At 38.8% G+C, this 25,062-nt stretch overlaps 1 protein-coding gene and 1 long non-coding RNA gene across 7 annotated transcripts in view; one reads left to right on the top strand and one right to left on the bottom strand.

The window, feature by feature from the left end:
- The first annotated feature begins 965 nt into the window (after nt 1-965).
- Nucleotides 966-1,615, top strand: LOC133218038 (uncharacterized). Its single transcript, XR_009727039.1, has 2 exons — nt 966-1,044; nt 1,090-1,615. It is a non-coding gene; the product is annotated as an uncharacterized LOC133218038 (long non-coding RNA).
- Nucleotides 1,616-2,527: 912 nt separating this feature from the next.
- LNPEP (leucyl and cystinyl aminopeptidase) overlaps nt 2,528-25,062 on the bottom strand; it is a 48,115-nt gene continuing 25,580 nt past the window's right edge. For 4 of the 6 annotated variants that reach the window (XM_061364057.1, XM_061364059.1, XM_061364056.1 and 1 more), the window contains 14 exons: nt 22,918-23,038; nt 22,185-22,339; nt 21,751-21,864; nt 19,535-19,666; nt 15,399-15,530; nt 11,762-11,922; nt 9,828-9,916; nt 8,508-8,688; nt 7,628-7,784; nt 6,786-6,970; nt 5,975-6,136; nt 4,955-5,095; nt 3,733-3,814; nt 2,528-2,786 (listed from right to left, as the gene is read on the bottom strand). In XM_061364057.1, coding sequence (XP_061220041.1) covers nt 2,655-2,786; nt 3,733-3,814; nt 4,955-5,095; nt 5,975-6,136; nt 6,786-6,970; nt 7,628-7,784; nt 8,508-8,688; nt 9,828-9,916; nt 11,762-11,922; nt 15,399-15,530; nt 19,535-19,666; nt 21,751-21,864; nt 22,185-22,339; nt 22,918-23,038 — 1,944 coding nt within the window. In that variant the 3' untranslated portion in view covers nt 2,528-2,654. The remainder of the gene's footprint in view (nt 2,787-3,732; nt 3,815-4,954; nt 5,096-5,974; nt 6,137-6,785; nt 6,971-7,627; nt 7,785-8,507; nt 8,689-9,827; nt 9,917-11,761; nt 11,923-15,398; nt 15,531-19,534; nt 19,667-21,750; nt 21,865-22,184; nt 22,340-22,917; nt 23,039-25,062) is intronic. The other 2 variants (XM_061364061.1, XM_061364060.1) reach the window with 2 other exon arrangements.

Genomic DNA, 25,062 nt, shown 5'->3' with positions numbered 1-25,062 from the left:
CCATACAGATAAGGCCAAACTAAAAGCTTTCAACAGCCCTCATCTTCCCCTACAGCCCCATCCCAGCCCCACAACTACAGCCTACGTTCCAAACACACACAAGAGGCTCTGCTCTTTGTCCTGCACCTATGCCTAAGCTTCACCTAATCCCAGCCAGACTCCAGGACCAACAGGAGTGCTGCCAGCTACGGCTCCCAAGAAAAAGCGCCCAAAACAAAGCTTTTCGCAGCCCTCACGTTCCTTGGCAGCCTTTTTGCAGTTTTTGTAGTACTGGGGCTATATAATTTGTCTTGCATTGAATCCTAACCCTTTTCCTGACCCTCACTCTATGCTAAGACCATGTATAAAATGGAGCCTCATCATTAAAGGCTGGCTGCCCCGCACCGTATCTTAAGACATTCCAGTCTTCATCGGTTCGTAGTTTACTGGGAATGGGAGGAGTATAATTAAACATTTCTCATGGAAGAAGGACTCCAGCACAGTTTTTAATAGGGTCAGAGATTCCATGCCAAAAAAAGACTTGTTAAAATCTCTATACCTGACGAACCAAAAGTATGCATATGCAACAAACAGTAAACTGAAACATTATTCAACAATGCCTCCACAACTTCCCCAGCTTTCCAGAGTTTCTTGGTAAAGATTCTTGTCCAAAACTCAGCTTTCATAATAGTCATTAAAGCATTTGAGCAAAATAGTAATTTTTTTAAATCCCCACAACAAAATCAGGATAGAAGACAGGATCTTCCACAGTTTCCATTATGCCTCAGTAATGCAGTTAGGGATGAGGTAAAGTACTTGGGATAGAAGAGAGAGAAAAAGTTTACCACTGACTTCTCATTTAAAATGAAGACGTAACTAGAAAGAGAGATGACATATTTATGCACAAATATGCAAAGATGGAACTCGTGATTCTTTAGAGATTCCAAAGATTTTAAATAAACAAGGAAATGAAGCTGTAACACACAGCAGTACAAAGATTCCCAGAACATAATTAATTACAATTCTAATTCCATCACTTTCAAGGAAGTACCATTTATTTTCAGTGTTCATACTGTGTCTGCTTACATACTTACATACTGCTAAACCCAGGACAATACTGCCAGTTCCTTTTTCAGTGCGTGTAAAAATTACTCATTTCTGGGCCTTTTGAGCAAACAAGGGTCTATACACTATTAAGATCTAACATTCTTTCAGATAATTTCAAGGTTAAAAAATCTGTAATTCTAATGTGATCTGAAAAAATAGGAATTTCTTTTCCAGGATTTTTTCACAGATATTCAGGAAAAAATGGGAGAAGTATGTTAATGCCTAAGCTGTCATTGCTTACAATTTTTGCTAACCAAATTAACAAACAATGCTGCGGTTTCATTAATTAAAGCATTCAATTTAAGTTCCACTGTGACAAATTTTTAAGTCCATTAATTTAACTTTAATTCAAAGTACTCTTCAGAATTAAGTGTAGCTGAAATTAGCTTAATTAAAACAGTACAACTTCTAGTTGTTAGTGCTTTCATTCTAGTTTATAACTGACCACATAACTGGACAACGATAAGACAACAATAGTCCTGAATCCGCTTGCATGAATCCACAAAAGGTGTATTAGTAATGAAATAAGTAAGAACAAATCTCCAGATAAAAAGGTATGTTTACACTTGCATGTGTTGTATATGTATATGCTATACCTCAAAAATGCCTTTTTCACTGATTTTGACACAGATGCATATTGCACAGTAGGTATTTCACCTTTTTAATGTAGCACATTCATGTTTTGGATCATTTTCTTTAGAAGATTTTGGAGATTTGTCTCACAAGGTTTTCCACAACAGTAGAACAAATCACTAAAATCTAAATGAAAAGATTTCCTAAAGGTGATGTCAGAAAGAGTTAGCAAAGTTCATGAAGTATACTGTGATATGTGAGTTATTAGACAAGGAAAAAACAAAAGTCTAATAAATTCAGAGTAAAAGTTCCAGTCACATCAGCGTTTCTGGAAATCCCATCTCTCTAACAGTTGGTTTTGCTATCTGGTTTTTCTTTTCCACACTACCACCCAGCCACTTCATACATCAAAGTGTATACTACCAGCATGAGATATTACCATTTCCTAAAGACTACTGTGAAAATAAAAAATCCAAACTTAAATCAGAACCTTATTTAATTTCACCTCAAACTGGAGTACTTTATAAGATCAACTATTACTTATACATCTGAAGTATGATTTTGTTTCATAACAGCTTCTATGTACAAATGTGGAAACCACCTACAGTTTAACATTATAAAAATCTACAGCTCAAGAAGCAATCTGCAAAGAAATAACAGTTCATGGTAACTCATTCTTTCTTTCTGTCAGTATTAACCCTCTGCTAAGGAAGCACAGCACAGCTCCAAATGGAAGAGCATATGTTTCAAATATAAAATTATATTAAATCATTTGTGCAGATATTTTGTCTATAGATGAAAACAGTTTCAGAATAAATACATCTTGCTCATTAATGTTCCAAGGAAAATAAAGATCTGCGGCATGCCCTGAGCTATCTAGACTCTTTAATAGTGCAGTGTTGCAGTGATGCCTGGTTTAACCAGGGCTTTTGCAAAAGAAATACAGCAACTGCCCATAGAGCTTCAAAAGGGCTGACACACCACAGCATTATATACTACAGTAGTTCTTGCAGCATTGCTAAGTTCCTCTCCATCCACTGGATGTTGAGCTGAATTGTGTCGATTGCCTCTTTTACAGAATGCAGTTGAGAACTCTGCTCTGATTTTGACTCAAAAAATGACTTCACCTGCATAGCAAGAGAAAAGAAAGAAAAAGAACATCTTCCTTATAATCAACACTGCCCACACAAACATATTCAGAAACAAAGGCAGGAAATCCCTGAGAATCACTTTTATCTATGCAGTAAGCAAACCTCTCAAAGGAGTTCCCAAAATGCAAGGAAAGCATTTTTCATGAGAACTGCAACAGTAATTAGTTTGGTTTCACTAAGGTATTTCACCAATAAACAGACATTCACTTATAATCACAGAGCACTCAAAAATTCTGGAACAGGAGTCTTGTTCTGTGACAACTCATTGCAAGCAATCCTCTTCAGTGCCTTGGAATGAACCTCATACCCACTCATAATTATCAATGCTAACAATTATAATACTATAGATCAAACTCTGAACGATTACCTCTACAAAATTACCTGAATGATAATATTGGACTAAGCCATAAGCTTGATACATTAACTTGTTAGATTTCTAATTTCTTACGGCTATTGACTGGCTTTTAACTGATACTCAACCCCTACAATAGCTCTGTGGGAGTGTTACAGCAAATTCAGGTTTTGTGGCACTGCATCACATTCCAGAGATTCCATAGCTTCTTCACAAAATCTAGACCAAAATTCTATTTAGACTGAATAATTATTTTGGGAGACAGTGTTATTACAGTTAACAGGAAAACAAAACAATTTAAACAGGTAACTGGATTCAGTTCTATATGCAACTGTGCCACATACTGAGTATGTGATCTTCAATACGTTCATGTATGTATTTGCCATGTTGTGAAGTATTTGTATGTATTTGCCATGTTTGCTGTGTGTGAAGTAGGGAAAGCAAGAGATGTATATCCTAGCAAAAGGACCTCAAGGACAGAAATTACATGTGTTTTCTTCTTCCCTCAAGTAAATGAAAACAGCATTAGAACTAAGGAAAGATCCCTTTCTGGTAGATTAAGCCACCAACCTCAATCAAGTGTGCCTTTGTTGCAAACTGAGAAGTCGACCAGCTAATGATATTCTGGATAGTGTATGAGCCTAGGTGAAACCTGAAATAAAAACAGAAGTTATTTTTAACTAAGAGCCACTTCAAGATGCAAGTTCAGTATACATGTGCACATTCTTATTTCTACCTTTTCAATAGTTGGAAATCATTAAAAGGACTTGAATTCAAGTTTACAGATCTAATTTATTAAGACATACAAGTCTTAGAACTCCAAGACTCCTAGTACCCTAATCCCTCTAAACATGGAAAATTTTCAAACTTATATCACAGTTTAAACAGTAGAGAACTGAGGACACCACACACCGAATACAAATACCTTTATTTGTGGCATGTATTCAAAACTATACAGTAATTGAATCTGCAACCAGGTTTCATTTCAAGCAAAGTAATTTTGTAATATTGGAATAGGTTGCCCAAGGAGGTTGTGAATGCTCCATCCCTGGCAGTGTTCAAGGCCAGGTTGGAAGAGGCCTTGGGTGATATGGTTTAGAGCGAGTTGTCCCTGCCCATGGCAGGGGGGTTGGAACTTGATGATCTTAAGGTCCTTTCCAACCCTAACTATTCTATGATTCTATGATTGTATGAATAACAGCTTGCTAGAGCAGAAATTTTCATGTATAAGAAGCTTTTTTTAGCAATGTGAAACTGTTCCAAATCAATACGAGGATTTAGAAATACAGTTTTCCATGAACTGTTGGCTTTTTGGAGACATGCAAGCTAGCTGTCCTGCTGGATACCTTTCAAGGCCTGTTAAGGAGAACATGTATTTCTAAAGCAAGCAGTATTTATTGGTTATTTGGATTTGTGCCTGCTGTAAAAAGGGGGAAAAAATATAAATCTGAATGAATTCCCTGGGTCAGATTTTGAATGCATTTGATCCATATAAATACCCTGAATCTGTGGTAATCATCTTAAAGACAGTATCCTTTTTAACAGAAATCCAAATCAAGATTTTTCAGAATCACTATGAAGCTCTACAAGTCTACAAAATCCCATCAGCTACTGGTGATACTTCAAAGTTTATGTTCCATGTAATTTTTGTAAAATAAGATTTTTAAACGGGTTAAAATTTTAATACAAATCATCTCATATGAAACCAACTATTTATTATTGTGCTTGAAAGAAACAAACAGGTGCTTTTGCCATTGTAAGTGTGAAGTTTCAGCTACATCAAAAGCCTTACTTTCGTGTAAGCTTTTCCCAGTTCTCTTTGACAAAGTCCCAAGCCAACAAATATCCAGGTAAACTCTGGCTAACAGTTGCTATGATGTGTGAAAGCTCCTGTGTCCTGATGACTTCTCCTTCAAGGCTGTTCTGCATTAACCTAAAAGACAAAGCATATGAAAAGGGACAGGTAAAAACATCTGTTCAAATCTTCACAATTCTCCTGAGACTCCTAAATTACATGGAAAAGATTATATAATAGACCAAATAACAAAGAACTTTTGGCATCTAGAACACGCCAATGCTCCATTTAATAACCACTGTATTTACTTCACATTAGTTTCCAAGTACCAGCGAGATATTAGCTCTAAGCCAAGTAACTGAATTTTCATTGTTCTTGGAAAAGGTGAAGCAAATTCTAACAATGCATAAAAGACAACAGAGAAGAAAGCTGTAGCACAAATCACCTAGCAGGACAGCCCTGGTGTCCTTCATGCAGAACTGAAATTTGGTCTACGGAGTGGTGTTGGAGCATACTGTAAGGTCAAAATTTCACCCAAGGAAAGAAAGAAAATGGAAAAAAACAAAACCAAAAGCAACCACCAACAAACCCCAAACAACTAAAACAAACAAAAAAAACAACCCCCCAAAAAAAAAAAACCAAACCCCAAACTAGTTATTATCTTTGTTATAAAGATACACCAATCTTTTACGACTCCATAAAGCAACCTGCAATTTTGTTACCTTCACCACAAAATCTGCAATTTTCTGTTACCAGTAGCACAAAGCCTTGAAGTTAAACTGTTTTCTCTTTATAAATATTCAGAATCTGTCTTTTTAAGCTGTTCTGTTACATAATCCTGAAGAAGCTGATACTTCTCACTTAAAAATAATTTATTTAAGGCTGTACAAAATATGTGAATAGATTTTCATTAGCAATCAGAAACATTTTCAACAATACAAAAAAGGCAATACATTTTTTCATAGAAGATTTTTAACACTTTTAGTTTACACAGCTACTTTTTTTGCTCCTTCATACCAGATTAGCTTTCTGACATCTTCTGTGCTGGCCAGGGCTTCAATCATTTTACTTTTCTCTGCTTCAGAAACTGAAGAGGAGTACATCTTTAGGAGGAAGTCCCAGCCATCACTAGATTTGGCTCCAGCTGTAAATATGGCTTTCATAACATCACTAGGCAAGCTACAGGGAAAAAAAAAGAAATACAACAAAACAAAACAAAAAAAAACAAGCAAAGAAACAAAAGGGGGGACATAAAAATGCTCATCTGAGAACAAAAGGAAGAAAAGTCACAAAATGAAAATATCAGCTTGAAAGAGATGCCTCTCTCTTGAGCAATTGTAAGTTTGGTGGACTAAACTCATGACAGTCTAATACCTTAAGTCACTGGGAAAAAAAGCAAATCATTTTAGTCATGTGAAAGCACAGTAAATTGTACAAAAATCTGAGTAATTTTCTGTGGTTCAAAATGCACATGAATCCGGAGCAGAATGAATTCTGCAGGATTAAAAGGTATGCTCTGATGTTGCTATTAAGCAATTATTGAGCGTGCAGGAAATGCAGATGGAAGCAATTAGTAAGTCTGCAGACAAAATCAAATTCTAGCACAGTACTCCCTCTCATCTTGAAATAGCAACTTCTTCTACATAAAAAACAGTAAAAGAATGAAATGCTTATCATCCATGCTTAGTTGGTGGTGTGGTTGGAGTTTCTTTTACTTTTTTTGTATTTATTATTGTTTTGTTTGTTTACCCACCCACCCAGAAAAAATGGTGGCAAGGTAACAGGAAACAGGTAGATAAAAGAATTGGAAACGCAGTTTTTGCGGTACCTCATTGTTCCATTAGAGTTCACCCACTTCTCAAACATTTCACTGGCAGTTGTTCTACAGTTTCTTATATCATGGGTGCAGGCAAAAGCTAGCAGCGTTGACCGGAGCTCTCGTTGAGACAAGACCCCATCATCTGTCCAACTCTGTTGATCAATTTTTTCTCCAAGCAGGCGCTCTATTCTGTGCTAAAGGATAAAAAATCATTAGCAATAGCTAGTTCTTCCCAAGAGGATTTCCTAGATATACATATTACAAAATTATCTCTATATATACACACAAAATTAGTTTAAAAAAAAAAAAAAAAAAGCCTCTAAGCCTGCCAGGTGACAGTTAATACACCTTAGTTTAGCACAAACAAACCAACAAGCCTTTACCTGTAGGCTGAACACTGTTCGTGTTTGTAGTCTTCTACCTTGCCAAAAACACAGCTAGGTACCCACCAGCTACTACATCTCAGGTAAAACACTTTAACTTAAATATTACCTCATAGACACTGCATTGCAAACCACAGCTTGGTCTGTTTATCACAGCATATCTCTCAAATATTTGAATAAATACTAAATAAGGAAAAATAACATAGTAAGAAGTTTTTGGTTTTTATAATTTTCCCTAAGCACTCACTAATTACCCTTAACAAAAGACTTAAGGAAAGCAGGCAATACTGGCAACTATCTAAAATCCCCATCCATTTTAGTGAGATTACTAAATACTATCTAAAATCCCCATCCAATTTAGTGAGATTACTAAATACTCAACTGTCAACACTTAAAAAAGATAATGTAACTATCAAGAACATTACAGGTAATTATTTCAAATCTGATTTACAGAATACTAAGACATACCATGAGGCGTGCTGCCAGCTGTTGTTCACCCTTTTTCTCTAAAAGGTTGTATATAAGACTCAGCTGAAACAAAGCTTGAGTGAGTGGCGCAGTGCTGCTCTCTTTGTTAAGGTAATCAATGAGCTCAAAGGCCTTTTCCAGAGACTCTTTTCCTAGACTATAGGTCAATAAATACAAACATTAAAATGACTTCCAAAACAAAAGCCCTCCCTGAAACTTGATCAGAAGTGATGCTCTCCCATCACACTAACAGAGGGACTGGGGAACAGAAAGATTAACAAAAAGAAACACTTTGGATTTAGTGATTTTTATATGACAGCATCAGTAAGATCTGAACAAAGCAACAATGGCCAAATTTGCCTTTAATTAACAAAACGATGTTTAAAAATGTTTATCATAAACAAGGGTATTCTGATACAGGAAGCAGCTGTCAAAGAGGTCATCCAGAATGCTGTATCTCACCAGCTCTGATGGCAGTGGTGTAAGAGGAGAGAGGGAGCCAGTGAAAATTTGACAGGCAAATAGCTTACTTGTCTAAAGTGAAGCACTCATTGACAGAGTACAGGAAAACAGCCTGCTAGGCAGATTATCAGACACTAAAGAAAACCATCTTTCTGAAATGGCAGCTATCATGTGGCTTTTTGTGATGCAAATAAATGGATGCTGCTATAAAGAACAGGGAGATAACATGAAACACCACTACAGAAACATCTGTGAAATAATTAAAAAGGAATAGTGAAGAGTGAACAGTTTCAACTGGCTAATAAAGACTAAATTAAAACTCCCCTGAAGCAGTCTTTCCACAATCTAAGTCTGATCTTATTTGACTTGGAAAAATCTTTAAACACAGATCAACTGTTTTCCAATATAAAAGTCTTACCCTGCAAGGTTGAAGATATTGTTGATTAAATTGGCTCTGTCTTTAGGACTCAAAGCAGTATGGTTTTTTTTCAAAAGATCAATAAGTGTTTTCCAGTCTTCACCATAGTGTACTATGTAATAGCCGTTCATGTCCACATTGAATTTTATCCATTCCACCTCTTCTGGAAGTTCAATGATAGCTAATAGATAGACAATCAGCAGCAGAAACAAACACTTAGCAACTGTTTGTTCAAATCCAACTCTATGAAGTAGACTGGTTCCAGAGAATAAATAAATCCTTTTCCACCCACTAGTTCCCCTACTATGAAGAAGGAATAGTCAGTACAAAGGTTCCATGAGAAGGCTCCAAAATTCCAGGCTGTAGTTCTTCCTCTTTCCTACATCTGACTGAATGAATAGTATTCCAATCTGCACCAAGATTTATCTATGCAGTTAATTTTTCCTCTTCTGTCAAGTCCTCTTTTCAAACCCCATCTTTTCTCTGCATACTTTCAGGTATATACAAAGAGAGGGCATTAATTAGATGCAAGGCCAACTCTAGTTTCAAAGTCAACTAGATAGAAGAAGCCAGGCTTTGGGAAAAAGTTCTTCATTTCAGTTGAACTAATGCCAAAAAGGTCAATTACCACAGCACCTACAATGCGTTTGAAATTTAGTAAATATTCTACCTAAAACACTTTTGTAAAATCTCCTACTCTTATATCCCCCACATCCAACTTTCTGCAGTGAGTGAGGTACTAATACAATGAACATGCGACCATCAACAGAACCATTTAAGGTGAAACAAAAATTATGAAATAAGGCTACTTTGGTATTCTGGTAAGATCAAACCCACATCCAATTAAGCAGCTTTGTGTGAAACAGTTTTGTGTGAAAAGTTCTACATCATCCCTCAAAAACTTAAATCTGATCCAGATGCAGCATTTTCTTGTACTATTAAGGCAAGGAAGTAATATTTCAGTGGAAAGTGACTTCCTCACATTTCGGCTCACTCGCAGAGCAGCTCTTGCATTACCTGCTCTCTGAAGGACATGCAGTTTCAGAGATTTTATACGTGCATTTGGAGGAAAAAAAGTACAGGTTTTTACAAATTTCAATCTTGTGCTTCTGCTCCACTTGCTGCCATTTACTTGTACATATAATGCTATAGGGAACCAACTTTCTAATGATGACACCAATAGTAGTGGCTGACTCCAGATCTCTGCAATTATTTTGTACTACATACGGCTTCATCTTCACATCTCACTGAACTGTGCGCTCAGAAACATCAGTAATCTATAATACTTACGTAACTTGCTACTGAAGCTTGGAGACATACCTGACTTCTGGTCCAATAAATATGCATTAGTACAATGGGTGAAGTTACAGCTACTAGTTATGTAGGTGAGAGGAATATGCCACAGATAACTGCAAAGAAAAGCAAATGTTTACTTACATATTACACATATATTATTCTTGTCTTGAAGGGTGTTTTTGTTTGGTTGATTTTTTTTTAATTAAGCATTTTAATATATTAAAATTACTATTTCATGGTGGGGGGGGTGGAACTAGATGATCTTAAGGTCCTTTCCAACCCTAACTATTCTATGATTCTATGATGAATGGTAATAGAACCACAGCATGCTGTGTAAAATAATAGCTTAAATCTCATTCATGCAATCAGAATATGAAAATAAATGTATAGTAATTATTTGTTTATTCCTACAACATTGAGAAGTGTGAAATTTCCACAGAATCACAGAATGGTTGGAGTTGGAAGGGACCTTTAAAGGTCACCTAAGTCCACCCGTACTGCAATACACAACTAGACCAGGTTGCTCAGAGCCCTGCCCAACCAGACTGCGAATGTTTTCAGGGATGCAGCATCCATAACTTCCCAGGGACAACATGTGGCATTGTTCCATCACCCTCCTTGTAAAAGATTTCTCCTCTATATATGGTCTGAACCTACCCTCCTTTAGCTTCAAGCCATTACCCTTATGCTATTGTCATATGGACAGGAAATCTCTGGCTGTATTAGCAGTATTATTTTCACCTCAGTCAAATGTTCTGTCTTCCTGAAAATTTAAATTAATTATTTTTTAAAACAATTTGTATTGAGTCACATAGAAGACTCAAATTCCAAATCATAGGAATAGAAACCAAAAGTGACTGCATACCACAAGGACTGTCCCAAGTGAATGCCAGGCTGGAAGAGTAAGTGCTATGGTTGCTTATAATGATGATAAGGACTCTTAACTGTTTAGAGAAAACACCACTTTGAGGGAGATGAAATAAGTTGCACATATGCAATATGCACATATTCCAATTTTGACAAGTACCCCTTCTGTGTAATAGCTCACACAGAGCACTCTTCTTCAAAAGCTTTTTATGCATTCCCCAAATTGACATCGACTAGAAACAAAAGAACAATTAAGCCTAATGATCCTTTCCTTCTTCTTTTACCTTTCAATCACACATTATTTTCCTTCCTCCATACAACAAAAATAAAACAAAACCCCGTGACATCAATATTTCATAAGACAAATCCTTTCATGGCCTGACTCTTTAAGACAATGGAAAGGACTCAGTTCCTGTTAAGACTTCAAACAACTGAATAAGAACACCAGAATCTCAAAAGGATTCAAATGTTCATATTTTGGTTAGTTCAGTAAGGTTCATAATATAAGATGTATTTGCATGAATTCATTCTTATAATTAGCAACTGCCACAATTTTTCTTTCTCACCATTTGCATATGTACTTCCTTTTAGGCTTTGGTACCATGGATATTGTCTCTCATATATTTAGCCATGTGCTGTCATGCATTACTGCCGTCTTAACGATTTTAAGTGAAGAAAGTAACTCTAGCTTCTCAACTTTCCATTAACATATACATTCCATTTCCATTAACATTAACATTTTCATTAACATTAACATTCCATTAACATTCCAAGATACACGCTAAATTTTGGCAGGAAGGAGTAAAGGCTCTTAAGTAAAACATGCATCTGTAACTTCTGCAACCTGCCTTTCTTCAGCTTCCTATTATCCACATAAAAATTTTCTGAAATTAAAAGAAAGCTTTACCTGTGGAATCTGCCTTATGGTATTAAAATACTAGATGTGTGAATGTGTGCCACTTTTCTATTACTACCTGCCTTCAAAAAAAAATACTAGAACGTATGAATATAAGTGAGAAATATGTACAAGATACAGGAAAGATATCTATAGGTAGATTTTAACAGATAAAAAGTATTAAGAAGGCAATAACCTTGCATCTGGCGTCCAGTTTTCTGGTTCCATGAGGTACAAATATTTCTCTTGTTTTACAGAAATAATCTTTCCCTTTCGGACAACAGTGACTAAAGGAAATCCTTTCTGCACGATCCAAGTTTTCATCAACTTTTTTACATCTAGTGTTCCATTGGTAATCTGTACAAAACAATCATAAAATAACAAGAAAATAGCAAATGGAGAACGTTCCTAAACCTTCCTCTTTAACTTGCCAAGTACGTAGTATTGTGGTTCTGTATCTGTAAGCAAGCACTTTGACACTGAGCTTGCAACTTTTCTAAGCAATGATTTAGGGGAGCAGCTGGGTTTTATATTCTTAAATTGAGGGAATCCTAGCTGATCAGTGAAAAGACAGATTGGAAACATTAGGTATGCTGAACCAGTGTGTCATGAGAGTGAAGAAGAAAATGTTACAGAAAAGGAAGTTATGGTAAGCTCCCAAGTTCCCTCCTACCCTTTTGTGTTTCCATATTGGTATTCTGATATTATATGGGTGTTTTGGATTCAAGATCTTTTAATTCTGAAATTAACATTACAAATTGAATTAAAGCAAAGTAGTTTGTACAACAAAAACAGCATACCCTTTATCTCCTTTTTTTCTTTCCTCCCACTGACCAGCCTTTGTATAGCTTAACCTTCAACCTCTTCTAATCTGTCAGGAACTGTTTGTACTAAAACATCCCCACTGAAGGACAAATACTTTATAATGTCTATGTATCACTGCTTTTTTATTAGCCAAGATGATCATCCAACCTGAAAAGCAGTATGTCCTCTAACTTACAAAAATATGTTTTAGGTTGAGCTATCAGGAACAGAAGAAAATTAATATATCATTATTCAATTCACATTTAACTTATACCAACCTATACTGTGTCTTTTTCTAGTTTACCTCAGCAGCATCCTACTGTCAACTGTTCTCTCTTCAAGCCAACAGCAACATGTACAGTTTAACCTCTTGGGAAAATACTACACTATTTATGCAGAGAATGACCATGAACTTTACATAGCTGTTTCAATTCAAGGGAAACAATTCTCTATCAGAAGTTTAAAGTTTATAGAATTTGCAGCCTACATATTTTTTTAACTTTTTATCTATTCCCAGAAAACCACTGTTCGCTAAATCCTTTTCATAGAACAGTTTGGGTTGGAAGGGACCTTCACAGGTCAACCCACCCTTCAATAAGCAGGGACATCTTCAACTAGATCAGGTTTTACCCACAAACACATCCAGCCTGGCCTTTTCCTCTGTCTTGTTATCACAAGCTGTCATTGTGATACTCACAATGGTACTTCATGCAATCCTTCAGCAAATCCACCACGAAGCCCTGATGCATGCTATCACTTCCTTTTGCCACTATCTTTTCTTTCTTTCCTGTTACACTTTGAAAACACCAGGAAATCTATAAGATCAATGCCAGCAAGCCAAAACCAAACAAACAAACAAAACCCCACAAAAAAACTCAAACCCAGGAGGAATGTTAAAAGATCAGGAAACTAATGAAGTCTAACATTTGCATTTTGTCAACTTGCCTGTTTCTCATCTTAGTCTTCCAGTGTAACACTGTGAGCCACCTAAAGACTGGCAGAAAGATTTATGTTTAATCTGTATAGAGACATGAGTAAACTTGAAGCTTGATCTACTGAAATAATTCTAATCCAAAAAGGGAATATGGAAGTGTACAAAAATGTAGGCCACATGAAAATACAAAATCAACAGCATTACCACCTACGTGCAAAAAAACTCCGCAAAACAAACCAAAGGCTCAGGCACAAAATTAGGTGCAACCAGAAATGGACATAGGAGAAAAGGTAAACATCTTAAGGAGCATCAGAAAACATCTAAAGGACCAGTTAGTGGGCTCCTCCACGCAGAAGGGCAATTTCTGGCAGGTAATGCTGTTGAATACTTGGTGTCAGCAGGATTTTGGCAACTATTAAATTTGCACTAAATAGAAATGGTTATTTGTCATTAAAACAAGAAATACACAAGAAATGAGTTCTGATGTTAGATGTTACTAAATTGGTTGGATGCAATTCACTTAGCAATACTATTACAGGTGGGTGAAGCAATCCCACAGTTAGTAGCTATTATTTTTGACTCTTAAAAGATGACTGAGGTTCCAAAAGACTGGAGAAAGAGGTCTGCTGAGTTTGCAGAAAAGCTGACCTTGGCCCATGGGCAAAGAGTAGAGTTATGATAAAAAACCCCTTCTTTCTGAGCCAGGGAGACAGACTAAGCAAGTAATTTAAAGTTGTGAGAATGACACTTTTCTTGTGCTCTAGTAACAGTTAAACACTGCAGCCAGTAGCAGTTAAGTCCTCACATTTAATTAATGTAAGCATGTGTGTGGTCTCTTCAGCCACTCTGTATAGATAATACCATCTCCCTGAGGTATGTTTTCTATGTATACAAGACTGAAGTTGTATGGTCAGAAGGCTCCATTTTGCAGAAGTTGAAAAAAGAAAAGTCTATTTAAAAAAATATCACTATACAAACTAGAAGACTTCTCTGTCATAAGAGAGTCACAGTCTGATATCACTGATAATCCCTCACTAGCTGACAAACTAGTGACTGTATGACTGAACACACACAGCCACTTGTGACATATGGGAATAAGTAATAGTTTTCCATTCTGCAGAATTTCAAATATCATGAGGTAGATGTGAAGAACCAAAACTAAATATTAAGTTAGTATTCTGCTTAGGACTCAGCTTCTGCAGGGAAACCTCACATATATTTCTGAGACTTTTATGCACACTATGCAGTACACACACTCACAGGGAAATATGTTTCCTTCTCTTACACAACTATCTTGACATTCCCTTGGTGATACTCATCAGCTCTTTCTTGTTGGGATCAGTCCCTTTCTTGCACTCTCACTCAGACACATTTTCCCTTTCACCCCCCACCCCAGTGCTCTATCCATTCCACTTCTCCCACTCCACCCCTCTTCCTCCCCTTCTCCCTTATGCTGTCTCTCTCTCCTCCTCCACATGCACCCTCTTGTCCCTACTCTCCCTGGCTTCCAGAGGCTTGCAAACTCTCGCTCTCTCCTGCCTGTGCCATTGGTTTCTTGTGCCCTCAGTCTCTGCCCTCAGTCTCTGCCCTCACACCCACTTTAATGCCTACCTTACCATTTGAGAGCTGCTGAACTAAACTGCCCCCCACACTCGGTTTTCCTACAACCCCAGCCATGCTTCTTGAATCAGTTCTGTCACTGAAATGAAGTTACACTAGTACAGTGTATCCCAAGACCTCTACAGAAGTTGGATTATTGGAAAGTAAAGTTTTGCCCTGCTTTTGAGATATCTTTATTCTGGTCTTAATACACTGACAATGCAACTCGAGAAAGAATATGTACATAGTGATGTATACACCATGTGGATATGCATGATAGTGCATTCCCACTTCCAGTGGTTTTTTTTGGGGGGGATGACACTCAGTGGGGTCCTAAAAGCTACAGAAATATCCATATCTGTATGACAGAACTTTTGACTATGATAAGCAAGAATTTGCAGAGTATTTCCCTATGATCTATTATCTTATTTCTTTCACAAACCAAGAAATAAATCAAATTTACAACAAACAAGAACAGCATATCAAAGATGGATACCTCATTAATGCTGTCCCACAAGTCATCATTCTGGGCACATCCATACTTGTGATTATGCAAGTATACCTCAATTCCAGCTTGGAAAACATCCTTAGTGAGATAGTGCTTCAGCATCAAAAGAAGTGAAGCGCCCTTCAGGGAGGGGAAAAAAAAGAAAAAGAAAAAAAAAAGAAAGAAAAGGAAAAGAATTGGTAAATTAAAGGTATAGAATTTGTTGAGGCATATGCTTTTTCACAGTACAGGAATAACTCAGTAGCTGGCAGATTTTACGCCAAATGATATCATTTGAATAATTACATTAACACTCAGATGCCTTGTAAAAATATTTCTTTTAGTATTTCATAAAGTCCAAATACACTTACAAAAAATGCTGATACAGCTTGAAAATTTTTCTAGTTGGTATCATCACAGAAATATTGCCTTCCTACTGGTCTCTGCTGGCTGCCATGTTTCATTAGAAATACTCTTCTGTACGGTACAGAACTGCACTTGTGAGATGGTATTTAACAGTCATATGATTTGCAGTTGTATCAAAAAGCTAAAAATACAGGGTGTCCTGGGTTTAGCACTAGCAGTCATTTTTCTCCTTCTTGGTAGCTGGTGCAGTGCTGTGTTTTGACTTTCGGGCTGGGAACAGAGCTGAAAACAATGATGTTTTGGTTTGGCCAAGGACTTTGTGGGCCTCATGCTCTGCCAGGGAGGGGGGAAGCCAGGAGGAAGCAGAGACAGGACACCTGACCCAAACTGACCAAAGAGGTATTCCATACCAGAGCACATCATGCCCAGGGGGGAACTGGGAGTTACCCAGAAGGGCTAGGGGGACTGCAGGGTTGGAGGAGGTATCGGTCGGTGCTTGGTCGGGCTGGGGGAGCGAGTTACTGGTCGCCTGGTGATGAGGTGTTGTATTCTCTTTCCTTGTTATTTCCTTTATCATTACTATTATTGGTGGTAGCAGTAGTGATTCTGTGTTATACCTTAGTTACTAAACTGTTCTTATCTCAACCCATGGGAGTTGCATTCTTTTTGATTCTCCTCTCCGTCCCTCCAAGAATAGGGGAGGGCAAGAAGAGGGGGTAGTGAGTGGACAAGCTGTCTGGTTAGGGTTAAACCATGACAGTTCTTTTTGGCACCTAAGGTGGGGCACGAAGGGGTTGAGATAACGACAGATCTGACCGGATTAATAGTCACTCGTCACAATGCTGATTTATTGGCTCTCAGAGTTGTTCCTCTTGATCTCACAGCTTCAGAATGTTGTAACTTACTTAGAGCCGGTATTTGCTGTGTTAGTGTTTATCAAGTGTGGGGCTTGGGCTAAGGTTCCTGTCTCACTGTACTTTATGGCAATGACTTGTAATACGGGCGGGCTCCAGCAGCAGGGCGGGACGGACGTGGCCGTGGACTGGTCCCTGGCCGTCCGGCTGCTCCTCACCGTCCTGGCCCTCGCCCTCGCCTCCGTCTGCGTGAGGCTCTGGGGAGCCGAGGGGGGGCGGCCCCGGGAGCCGGCGGCTGCTGAAGCGGCCCGGGAGAGCGGCCCCGGGGACCAAGCGGGAGCGGGGCCGGAGGCCGGCAGGGAGCGGCTGCCGGTGGAGGAGGTCGGGGCGGTCGAGGAGCGGGAGGAGGCGGCTGCCGAGCAGCGGGAGAAGGCGGCGGAGGAGCCGAGCCCCGCAGAGGAGCCGAGCCCCGCGGCCGAGCTCAGCCCCGCGACGGCCGAGAGCATTCCCCGGAAGCCGCCCGCCGAGCCCCAGGAGGACGCAGGAGACCCCGCAGCATTTCCCAGCAAGGCAGAGGAGGAAGAGCTGGACTCAGGAAAAGAGAAGCTGGTGGTGGGAGAGCCGGCAAGCACAGCAGCTACACCAGCCCCAGTGACAAGTACAGCAGCATCGCTTGAGAGTTCTGAAGGTTTTGAATGGCCTTTGGGTACCCTTGGGACCTGCCTGCTGATTGTGATGGTGTTCACCATGTTGGCACACACACAGAGTGTGTTTTACCCACCACCATTTTGTCTGATCTCAAAATTTAAGCAGAGTCGGGTTTGGGTCTTGTCTGGGGTTAGACGACGATATGGGAGGACCAAGAGGTTTCCCCCAAGGCTGGACAGCCATGAGTGGCAGGGCATGTGGGACAGTATGGGCAAGTATCTAGTCCACTGGGCCCCTCCAGTGCTTTGGAAGCATTGGAGATGGAAGGCAGCTGTATGGAGTCCCCAGCAACAAGCTGCAGAAACTGCTGAAGGGGACAGTGAATTATTTTGAGCCTGGTGGGCCCATGGCACTTAAGGCCATCAGAGCAGAGATGCAACATCGAGATGGACTCATGATCGAGGGGTGGACTTAGCAATGGACACTATTGCCCAGGTTATTCATGAGTGTGAACACTGCACACAGCCTCTCCTGCTCTGAAAGACTGTTACAAGAGATGGAGCCTGACATCATGGACCAGATGGACTCAGCAGCTTTATAGGGACTGGTCCATGGACTAAGATAAGAGTGCACTTAGATAAGAGTGATGGTATATTGAAAATGTAGGATCTGAGCATGACATGAATGGTATGGAATAAGGAGTGGATAATGTCCTGGGTTTAGCAGTAGCAGTCATTTTTCTCCTTCTTGGTAGCTGGTGCAGTGCTGTGTTTTGACTTTCGGGCTGGGAACAGAGCTGAAAACAATGATGTTTTGGTTTGGCCAAGGACTTTGTGGGCCTCATGCTCTGCCAGGGAGGAGGGAAGCCGGGAGGAAGCAGAGACAGGACACCTGACCCAAACTGACCAAAGAGGTATTCCATACCACAGCACGTCATGCCCAGGGGGGAACTGGGAGTTACCCAGAAGGGCTAGGGGGACTGCAGGGTTGGAGGAGGTATCGGTCAGTGCTTGGAGACAGGCTGGGGGGGGCGAGTTACTGGTCGCCTGGTGATGAGGTGTTGTATTCTCTTCCGTTGTTATTTCATTTATCATTACTATTATTGGTGGTAGCAGTAGTGATTTGTGTTATACCTTAGTTGCTAAACTGTTCTTATCTCAACCAGTGGGATTTGCATTCTTTTTGATTCTCCTCTCCGTCCCTCCAGGAGTAGGGGGAAAGCAAGAAGGGGGGGGAGTGAGTGAGTGAAAGCTGTCTGGCTGGGGTTAAACCACAACACAGGGAAAAGAGGAAATCTACTTAGTAGATCTACAGATGACTGCAGAAGGACAAGTGCATTTTGATAGTGACCAAAGATGGACAGGTGGACCCATCGGCCCTGAGTAGACCAGGTTCCTCAACTGTGTCTCAGACTACTCAAGGATGGCAGTCAAATCATGTTGACCAGTTAAGACTTGCAAAAAGAAATTGGAGAAGACAAACCAAGACAGCTGTGGGAACAGCACTGCACTGAGGTAGGTGTAGTATTTGATTATTTTCTAGTAAGTACTAGCTGCTCCCATGGTTTCTTATTAGATGAAATTGCAAGCATAGACAGATAGCGGGGGGGGGGGGGGGAGCTAATCTAAACAATATAAAAGGCTTTCTTCTAACACTATCAAAATTATGTGACACAGTATGTAAACTTGAGACAATGTGAGTAAAAACTGGGCAAATACAGATACTTGCTCTCTCATGCATTTTCAGGTGAGGCACTGTGGAGCTCACAACCCTCACTAGACATTAGAAATAATCAAGTTGCAGACAACCAGGATATGCAGTGAAATAATTTTGTACTCCAGATGCAAGCCTACAGCTCAGAAAGTCTCCAAAGTACTGATTTTTAAAAGCAGGGAGAGTATAAAAAAAAGCAATTGCTTAAGTAAGAGCCTTGTTTTTACTCTTTTCATAAGCATTTCTTACAGTTTGCCATCAAAATAGTAAATATATCTAACTGGATATTTTGTTTCACTTGCTGGGTAACCCTCTCACATCTTCATGAGTATTCTACTTTCTGCTGAAGCATGCATGAAGCAAAAGGATATTAAGTAAGAACAAAAAACACGTAATCTTTACCTAATTAAAAAGCTACATAGATGCTCAGAAACACTGATGAGAGATCCTGCATTGTTTGTGCTAAGTGTAAATTACCCCCAAACAATTATCAGTGTATGCCTACTTACTCATGTTTTCAATACTAATCATTTCCCAAATATTTCAAAATATTTCTAAAGTTACCTTGATATAAGAAAGTGCATCAAACATTTCTTCAATTTGCTCTGAAGACTGAACAGCAGAGGACACTGGATGTGAAGAATTCAAGGAATCCTTCATCATAGCCTTGAAAATCAAATCAAGGAAATCTTCATCCTAAAAAGGAAAAATTTTAAGTGTCTGAGAAGCTTGACCATAGAGCAGAACAGTAAAAGTTGTCTCTGCATTGCTATCCCATTGGCTTAACAAGCCATTGCTCACCTTCCTGTCAATGAAGGTAGCAAAAAATTTGTCAGGGTAGCATTTATAAAATCTATTTATAAAATCATTATCAATCATTTAAAATGTATTTAAAATAAAAAATGTTATGAATCTATTTATAAAATCATTTCAGCAGTGGAATCTCACTCTTGAGTTTGCATCATTATCCAAACCCTTAAACTCCTGTTTCAGGTAAATGCATCATTGGCCTTAGTGAAAATAAATTTACCTACTAAGTATGTGTCGAGTTTCAGATTTGGCTCACCAATGTTTTCAGTTCATTTACAGGAAACAGGGAATACAAAATCATAACCTCTTTGGTATGAAGTCTGGTGAAATTCCTCACTATTGTGTTACTTGTGAGAATGTAAAGAACATCTCTTCTAGTGATCCTAGTAACAAAATATCTTCTTTTCTTCTAGAATTAAGATATTTCAATTGAATACATTGTTAACAGAACACAGCAACTCCAAATGCTCAAAAGAAGCTGACTGCACTGCTATTTGTCCATTTAATTTCACTGAGACTTAAGCAAACAGTTCTCTATACAGTTACCGCTACACAGCAGAGAGTTCTGTATGACACAATAAAGATACACTTTAAAGTTTAAAATATTAAAGCCATTCTTCTTGAATGCAAAAGTTCTGAATGATTTGGGGTTTCTGTTATTTTTACCAAAACACATCTTTGGCACCACCAACTGGAGAAATCAGATGTTGGTGAAGGCACTTTGTCAGGCATCTTTCAAAACAAAGTATGCAAGAATTAGATTTGTTCTTGTTAAACCATTAGTCTAGTTTTCTCTCCTCCTGTTACCCCATATGCACCCAAGAAGCACCCCACAAACGTACTTTCAGTGGGCATCAAACTCAACAACCAAGCTAGCCCGAACTGAAAAATTTTTTAAACACTCAGTTCCAAAATAGAATTCTACCAAACCAAATTAGCAGCCCAATTTTCTTAATGCAGCAACAAATATGAATTAAGAACTAAAAGTCACACTCAGAATGCTGAGAAGAAAACAATCCAGCAAGCAGGACATGGTACATGTCAGGTTTTTAATCCCATGATTAAAACTGCAAATCATAAACACTCCTCGAAGCTGGTTCCAGAGCCTTCCTCTCCTAGGAGATACCCTTATCTAGGATGCAAAATTAGTCTCCCCACTGCTCCCTCCCTTTACTTCCACTAATCTTGGTTTCTCTGTCTTCGTTCAGTGACAGAGATGCTTCACAGCAGTGGCTGGTATCCATTCCGTACAGAGCAAAAGATCAAACTTGAATCCTTCAAGTTTTCCAGGGTTTCAAAAGCTAGGTCACTTAGTACCCAATACTTTCCTTCAGCCACATTGCAAACACAAGTGCCAGTGTGGGAGCAGTGCTTTGTACTATTTGTGTAACTCAATGCTTTCAGAATTCATTAGGTGGGACCATATGATACTTTTATACAAGACCCCTGATTTCTGAATCCCGAACTGATTCAGACAGAAGCAAGTACTGCAATGGAAAGACAGAAATTATCATAGTAATACTTAGTAACCTGAAGCTCTGTTGCTTCTTACGTCTACTAGGAAATGAAGGGTACTACTTTCCTAGTAGTTCACTAGAAAAAGTACTTGGTCGACTATATGCCTGGACTTTCTGTGTAAAGAAAAGTTATAATGTGATATATAGACATCTGCATGTTTTAATACCTGCTGTCCTTCACAGAACACTTTAACCTACAGAAAACACAAAAGCTGCATATAGACTACTACCAAACAAAACAAAAACCACAAACACAAAACCAGCATACCCAAAGCCCACCTCCCAAACCACTTCCAATATAATGAAATTTATAAAGCAGAGGAGATAACGTATAACCTCAATGGTGCTGAAAGGGAATTTCAGCATAGTTCGTAAATATCAGTTCTTTACAGGCAGCATTAAAACATAGATCATACCAAAGGTATGGGGAATATAGTTACAGAAAGTACTTACTGAATGTAATTCTGGAAAAATCTCTTCCATGGCAAAGTACTCCATGAAAGTGGCAAATCCCTCATTCAGCCAGAGATCATTCCACCATTCCATAGTTACCAGATTGCCAAACCACTACAAAAGACCAAAAATACTATTCTATTTTCATAAATAAAATTGGATTAGTACAGTAACACTTTCTCTATCCTTCGATTGCAGCGAAATCAAGTCCAGTCAAAACCACAGTAATAATTTTGCATGAACGGCTCCCTAAGTACTTCAGGCAGAGCTGCACCCCACCTGCTGTACTAGAAAAAATACAACCACAAATATTTCCAACAGACACAATGTACAACCCCGTCACAGTGAGGACACGAGTGAGTTTAAGGACAAAATTACATTTAAAAAAAAAAAAAATGCACCACATTTAAACAATGACCTCCCCAGACTAGTACCTGATGGGCAAGCTCATGTGCTATCACTGCAGTTACTGACTTTTTATCCCTTGCTGTAGAAGTATGACTGTCAAACAAGAGTGCTGATTCTCGGAAGGTGATCAAACCCCAGTTTTCCATTGCACCAGACTGAAAATCAGGAATTGCTACCAAATCTGGAAAAGATTTGAGAAAAGCATTTGAAAACTGCTAGTTAGAGCAATTATGTATTTCAGATCTACCTGTTCTATTCAATAAACCCTGAAAACTTCATTATTAAAATCCTGTGGTGTGGACATGTGCTCATATCTCAAGCAGCACAGAAGCCCCATAGACTTACAGCTATGTTTCTGTAGCACTGCTCTTAAGTAGTTTAGATCTTGCCTTTAGACCTTGCATTAACATCTAATGAGGAAATGAGGCTCCCCTACTGAAAGCAGAGGTTTAGAGGACTACATTTCATTATCTTCCTTTCCAGTCAAACTAATACATATGCAGAGAAGTCAGGGTGCACATTTTGCACTGGTGAACATGATTCACAGATTGAGAATTCTCTATCTCCCTACCAAGGCATATCACGTTAAATTTACATGGACTGCTTTGATGTTACGTATAATTATAAGCAATTCAGTGTCAAAAGCATATAAAAAAATCCAGCTTGGGAATGACTTAATGGTTGTATTTACCACTTTTTTTTTTTTTTTTTAATTTAGGTGAAACCTTATTTTGCAATTTTCACATGACAAGGACTTACCTAATTTTTCAAGAGGGTAGTTTATTAAAAAGTACTTTTGATAAAATTCCAGAAGTTTCACTGATGTATTTAGGGCATATTCAACTTGGTTTATATGCTGTGGTATGGCATAGACGGATACCTAGGCCAAACAGAAAAAAAGATTTTGAAACATATAGCTACAAGAGCTTTAGAAGCAAAAGAGAAGCTTGCAGAAGTTCCTGAAACAGATAGCACAGTGTCATGGTTTAAGACCAGCTGGTAATTCAGAACTACGCAGCCGCTCGCTCACTTTCCCATCTTCTTCCTCCCACCGCTCCCAGAGGGATGGGGAAGAGAATCGAAAGAATGTAACACCCATGGGTTGAGATAAGAACAGTTCAGTAACTAAGGTATAACACAAACCACTACTGCTGTCACCAGTAATAATAATGATAAGGGAAATAACAAGGGAAGAGAATACAACCACTCACCACCTGCCAACCGACACCCAGTCCAACCAGAGCAGCAATCTAGCTCTTCTGGTTTACTGCCCCCACTTTCTATACTGGGCATGACGTGCTGTGGTATGGAATACCCCTTTGGTTAGTCTGGGTCAGGTGTCCTGTCTCTGCTTCCTGCCGGCTTCCACTCCTCCCTGGCAGAGCATGAGGCTCAGAAAGTCCTTGGTCAGAGTAAACATTACTGAGCAACAACTAAAAATATCGGTGTTAATCAGCACTGTTCCCAGGCTTAAAGTCAAAAACACAGCACTGCACCAGCTACTAACAAGGAGAAAAATGACTGCTAATGCTGAAGCCAGGACAGACAGTTTTCGGAGTACACTTCAGTTACAAATACTAGTTATGAAGCTGTCAGTGAAGAGTTGGTTTTTTTTTACTAAAGCCAGTCAAAATACAGACAGACTGTCCAGGTGACCGGTGTGTATGTGAGAACAACTCAATGCTGACACCCTTAAGGAAAGTATTCATTAAGGGTCTACATAAATAGAAGTTGATCCAGTTCCTTTTTCACTCCCTCATGAGTTAAATGACACTGCCTGCATGCCTCCATTAGTCAGTAAGTTTTGTCTATCAGTATGGTAACACTAGTATCATCTGCAAGAAATTCTCCCAAGAAATAATAACTGGCAAAAGTTAATCAATTTTCCTACCTGAAGTAGAGCCATATTAGACCTGATGTAAGAAGCATTCACAAAAATTGAAAGGTTACAGCCTCCTTCTAGTCACACTGAAGTGGCTATATCAATAACATAACTTCGATTAGGTTACAGGCTGATCCAGGTTTAGGATGCCCTTTCATACACAAACAAAAAAATACGTTGAGACTGATTTTCCTATTCTATTAAAAAAAACCCTTCCTTTTACCATACTACAAATCAGTAAACAAATGACATTTCAAATAGATAGATAGAGTGATCTTTTAATTTTTGAGTTTGAACCAGCAAGGACAAAATCTAGTGCTCCTGGAAACGTATTCTTAGCTGCAAATTTTAAGATCAAAACCAAAGGATCTTCTGAGTTCTTAGACTTCAACTCTAAGCTATTTTATAACATTTAAGACAATAAGCTTACTCTGTGTGAACTGGTTAGCCGAAATCTTTGAATCTCCCAGCCACAAAGAGCTGGAAGCATTCTGAGAAAATGTAATTATATGCTTCCTTCTTACAATTTTCCTTGACCTACTAGATGCTGTTGGCAATAGAACAACCCACTAGCTAGACTTTGGCCTTACTTAGTATAACCATTCTTACGCTTTCTTCCTTTAAGCTGTCGAGTACTCTTAGATACTGCTAAAACCCTTGTGTTTGGTGCCTTCTAAAGGTCTGCTGGACTTCCTTAGCTTGGTCAAACCTTGCTTGGTGGTCAAAATGGAAGGAGAAGCACAATTAAGAACCTTCTTCCTTAGTTAGAACACATCACACAGTCCTTTTCTCCCGTCCTACATGCCTCTGCCATAAAATACCTCAGAAGTACTGACAATCCATGCAAATTGCTCTCAGTTTTATGAAAAAAGCAAAGCAGACCTCCATAGGTAGTTGTTTCGAGCTCTGCAAACATGAAACATTTAGTATACTCATCAGTTTTATGCCTGCTAAAGAACTGGCTACATAGTTTTAACAGACTACAGTTCAAATACACACCTGAATGGTAGCCACAATGTGGG

This window comes from Neopsephotus bourkii, unplaced genomic scaffold (genome assembly GCF_033783945.1).
Source record: "Neopsephotus bourkii isolate Nb327-2 ecotype Australia unplaced genomic scaffold, CSIRO-AGI_Nbou_v1 NB_1184, whole genome shotgun sequence".
Lineage (NCBI taxonomy): Eukaryota > Metazoa > Chordata > Aves > Psittaciformes > Psittacidae > Neopsephotus > Neopsephotus bourkii.
This window is presented reverse-complemented; position numbering and strand designations above follow the sequence as displayed.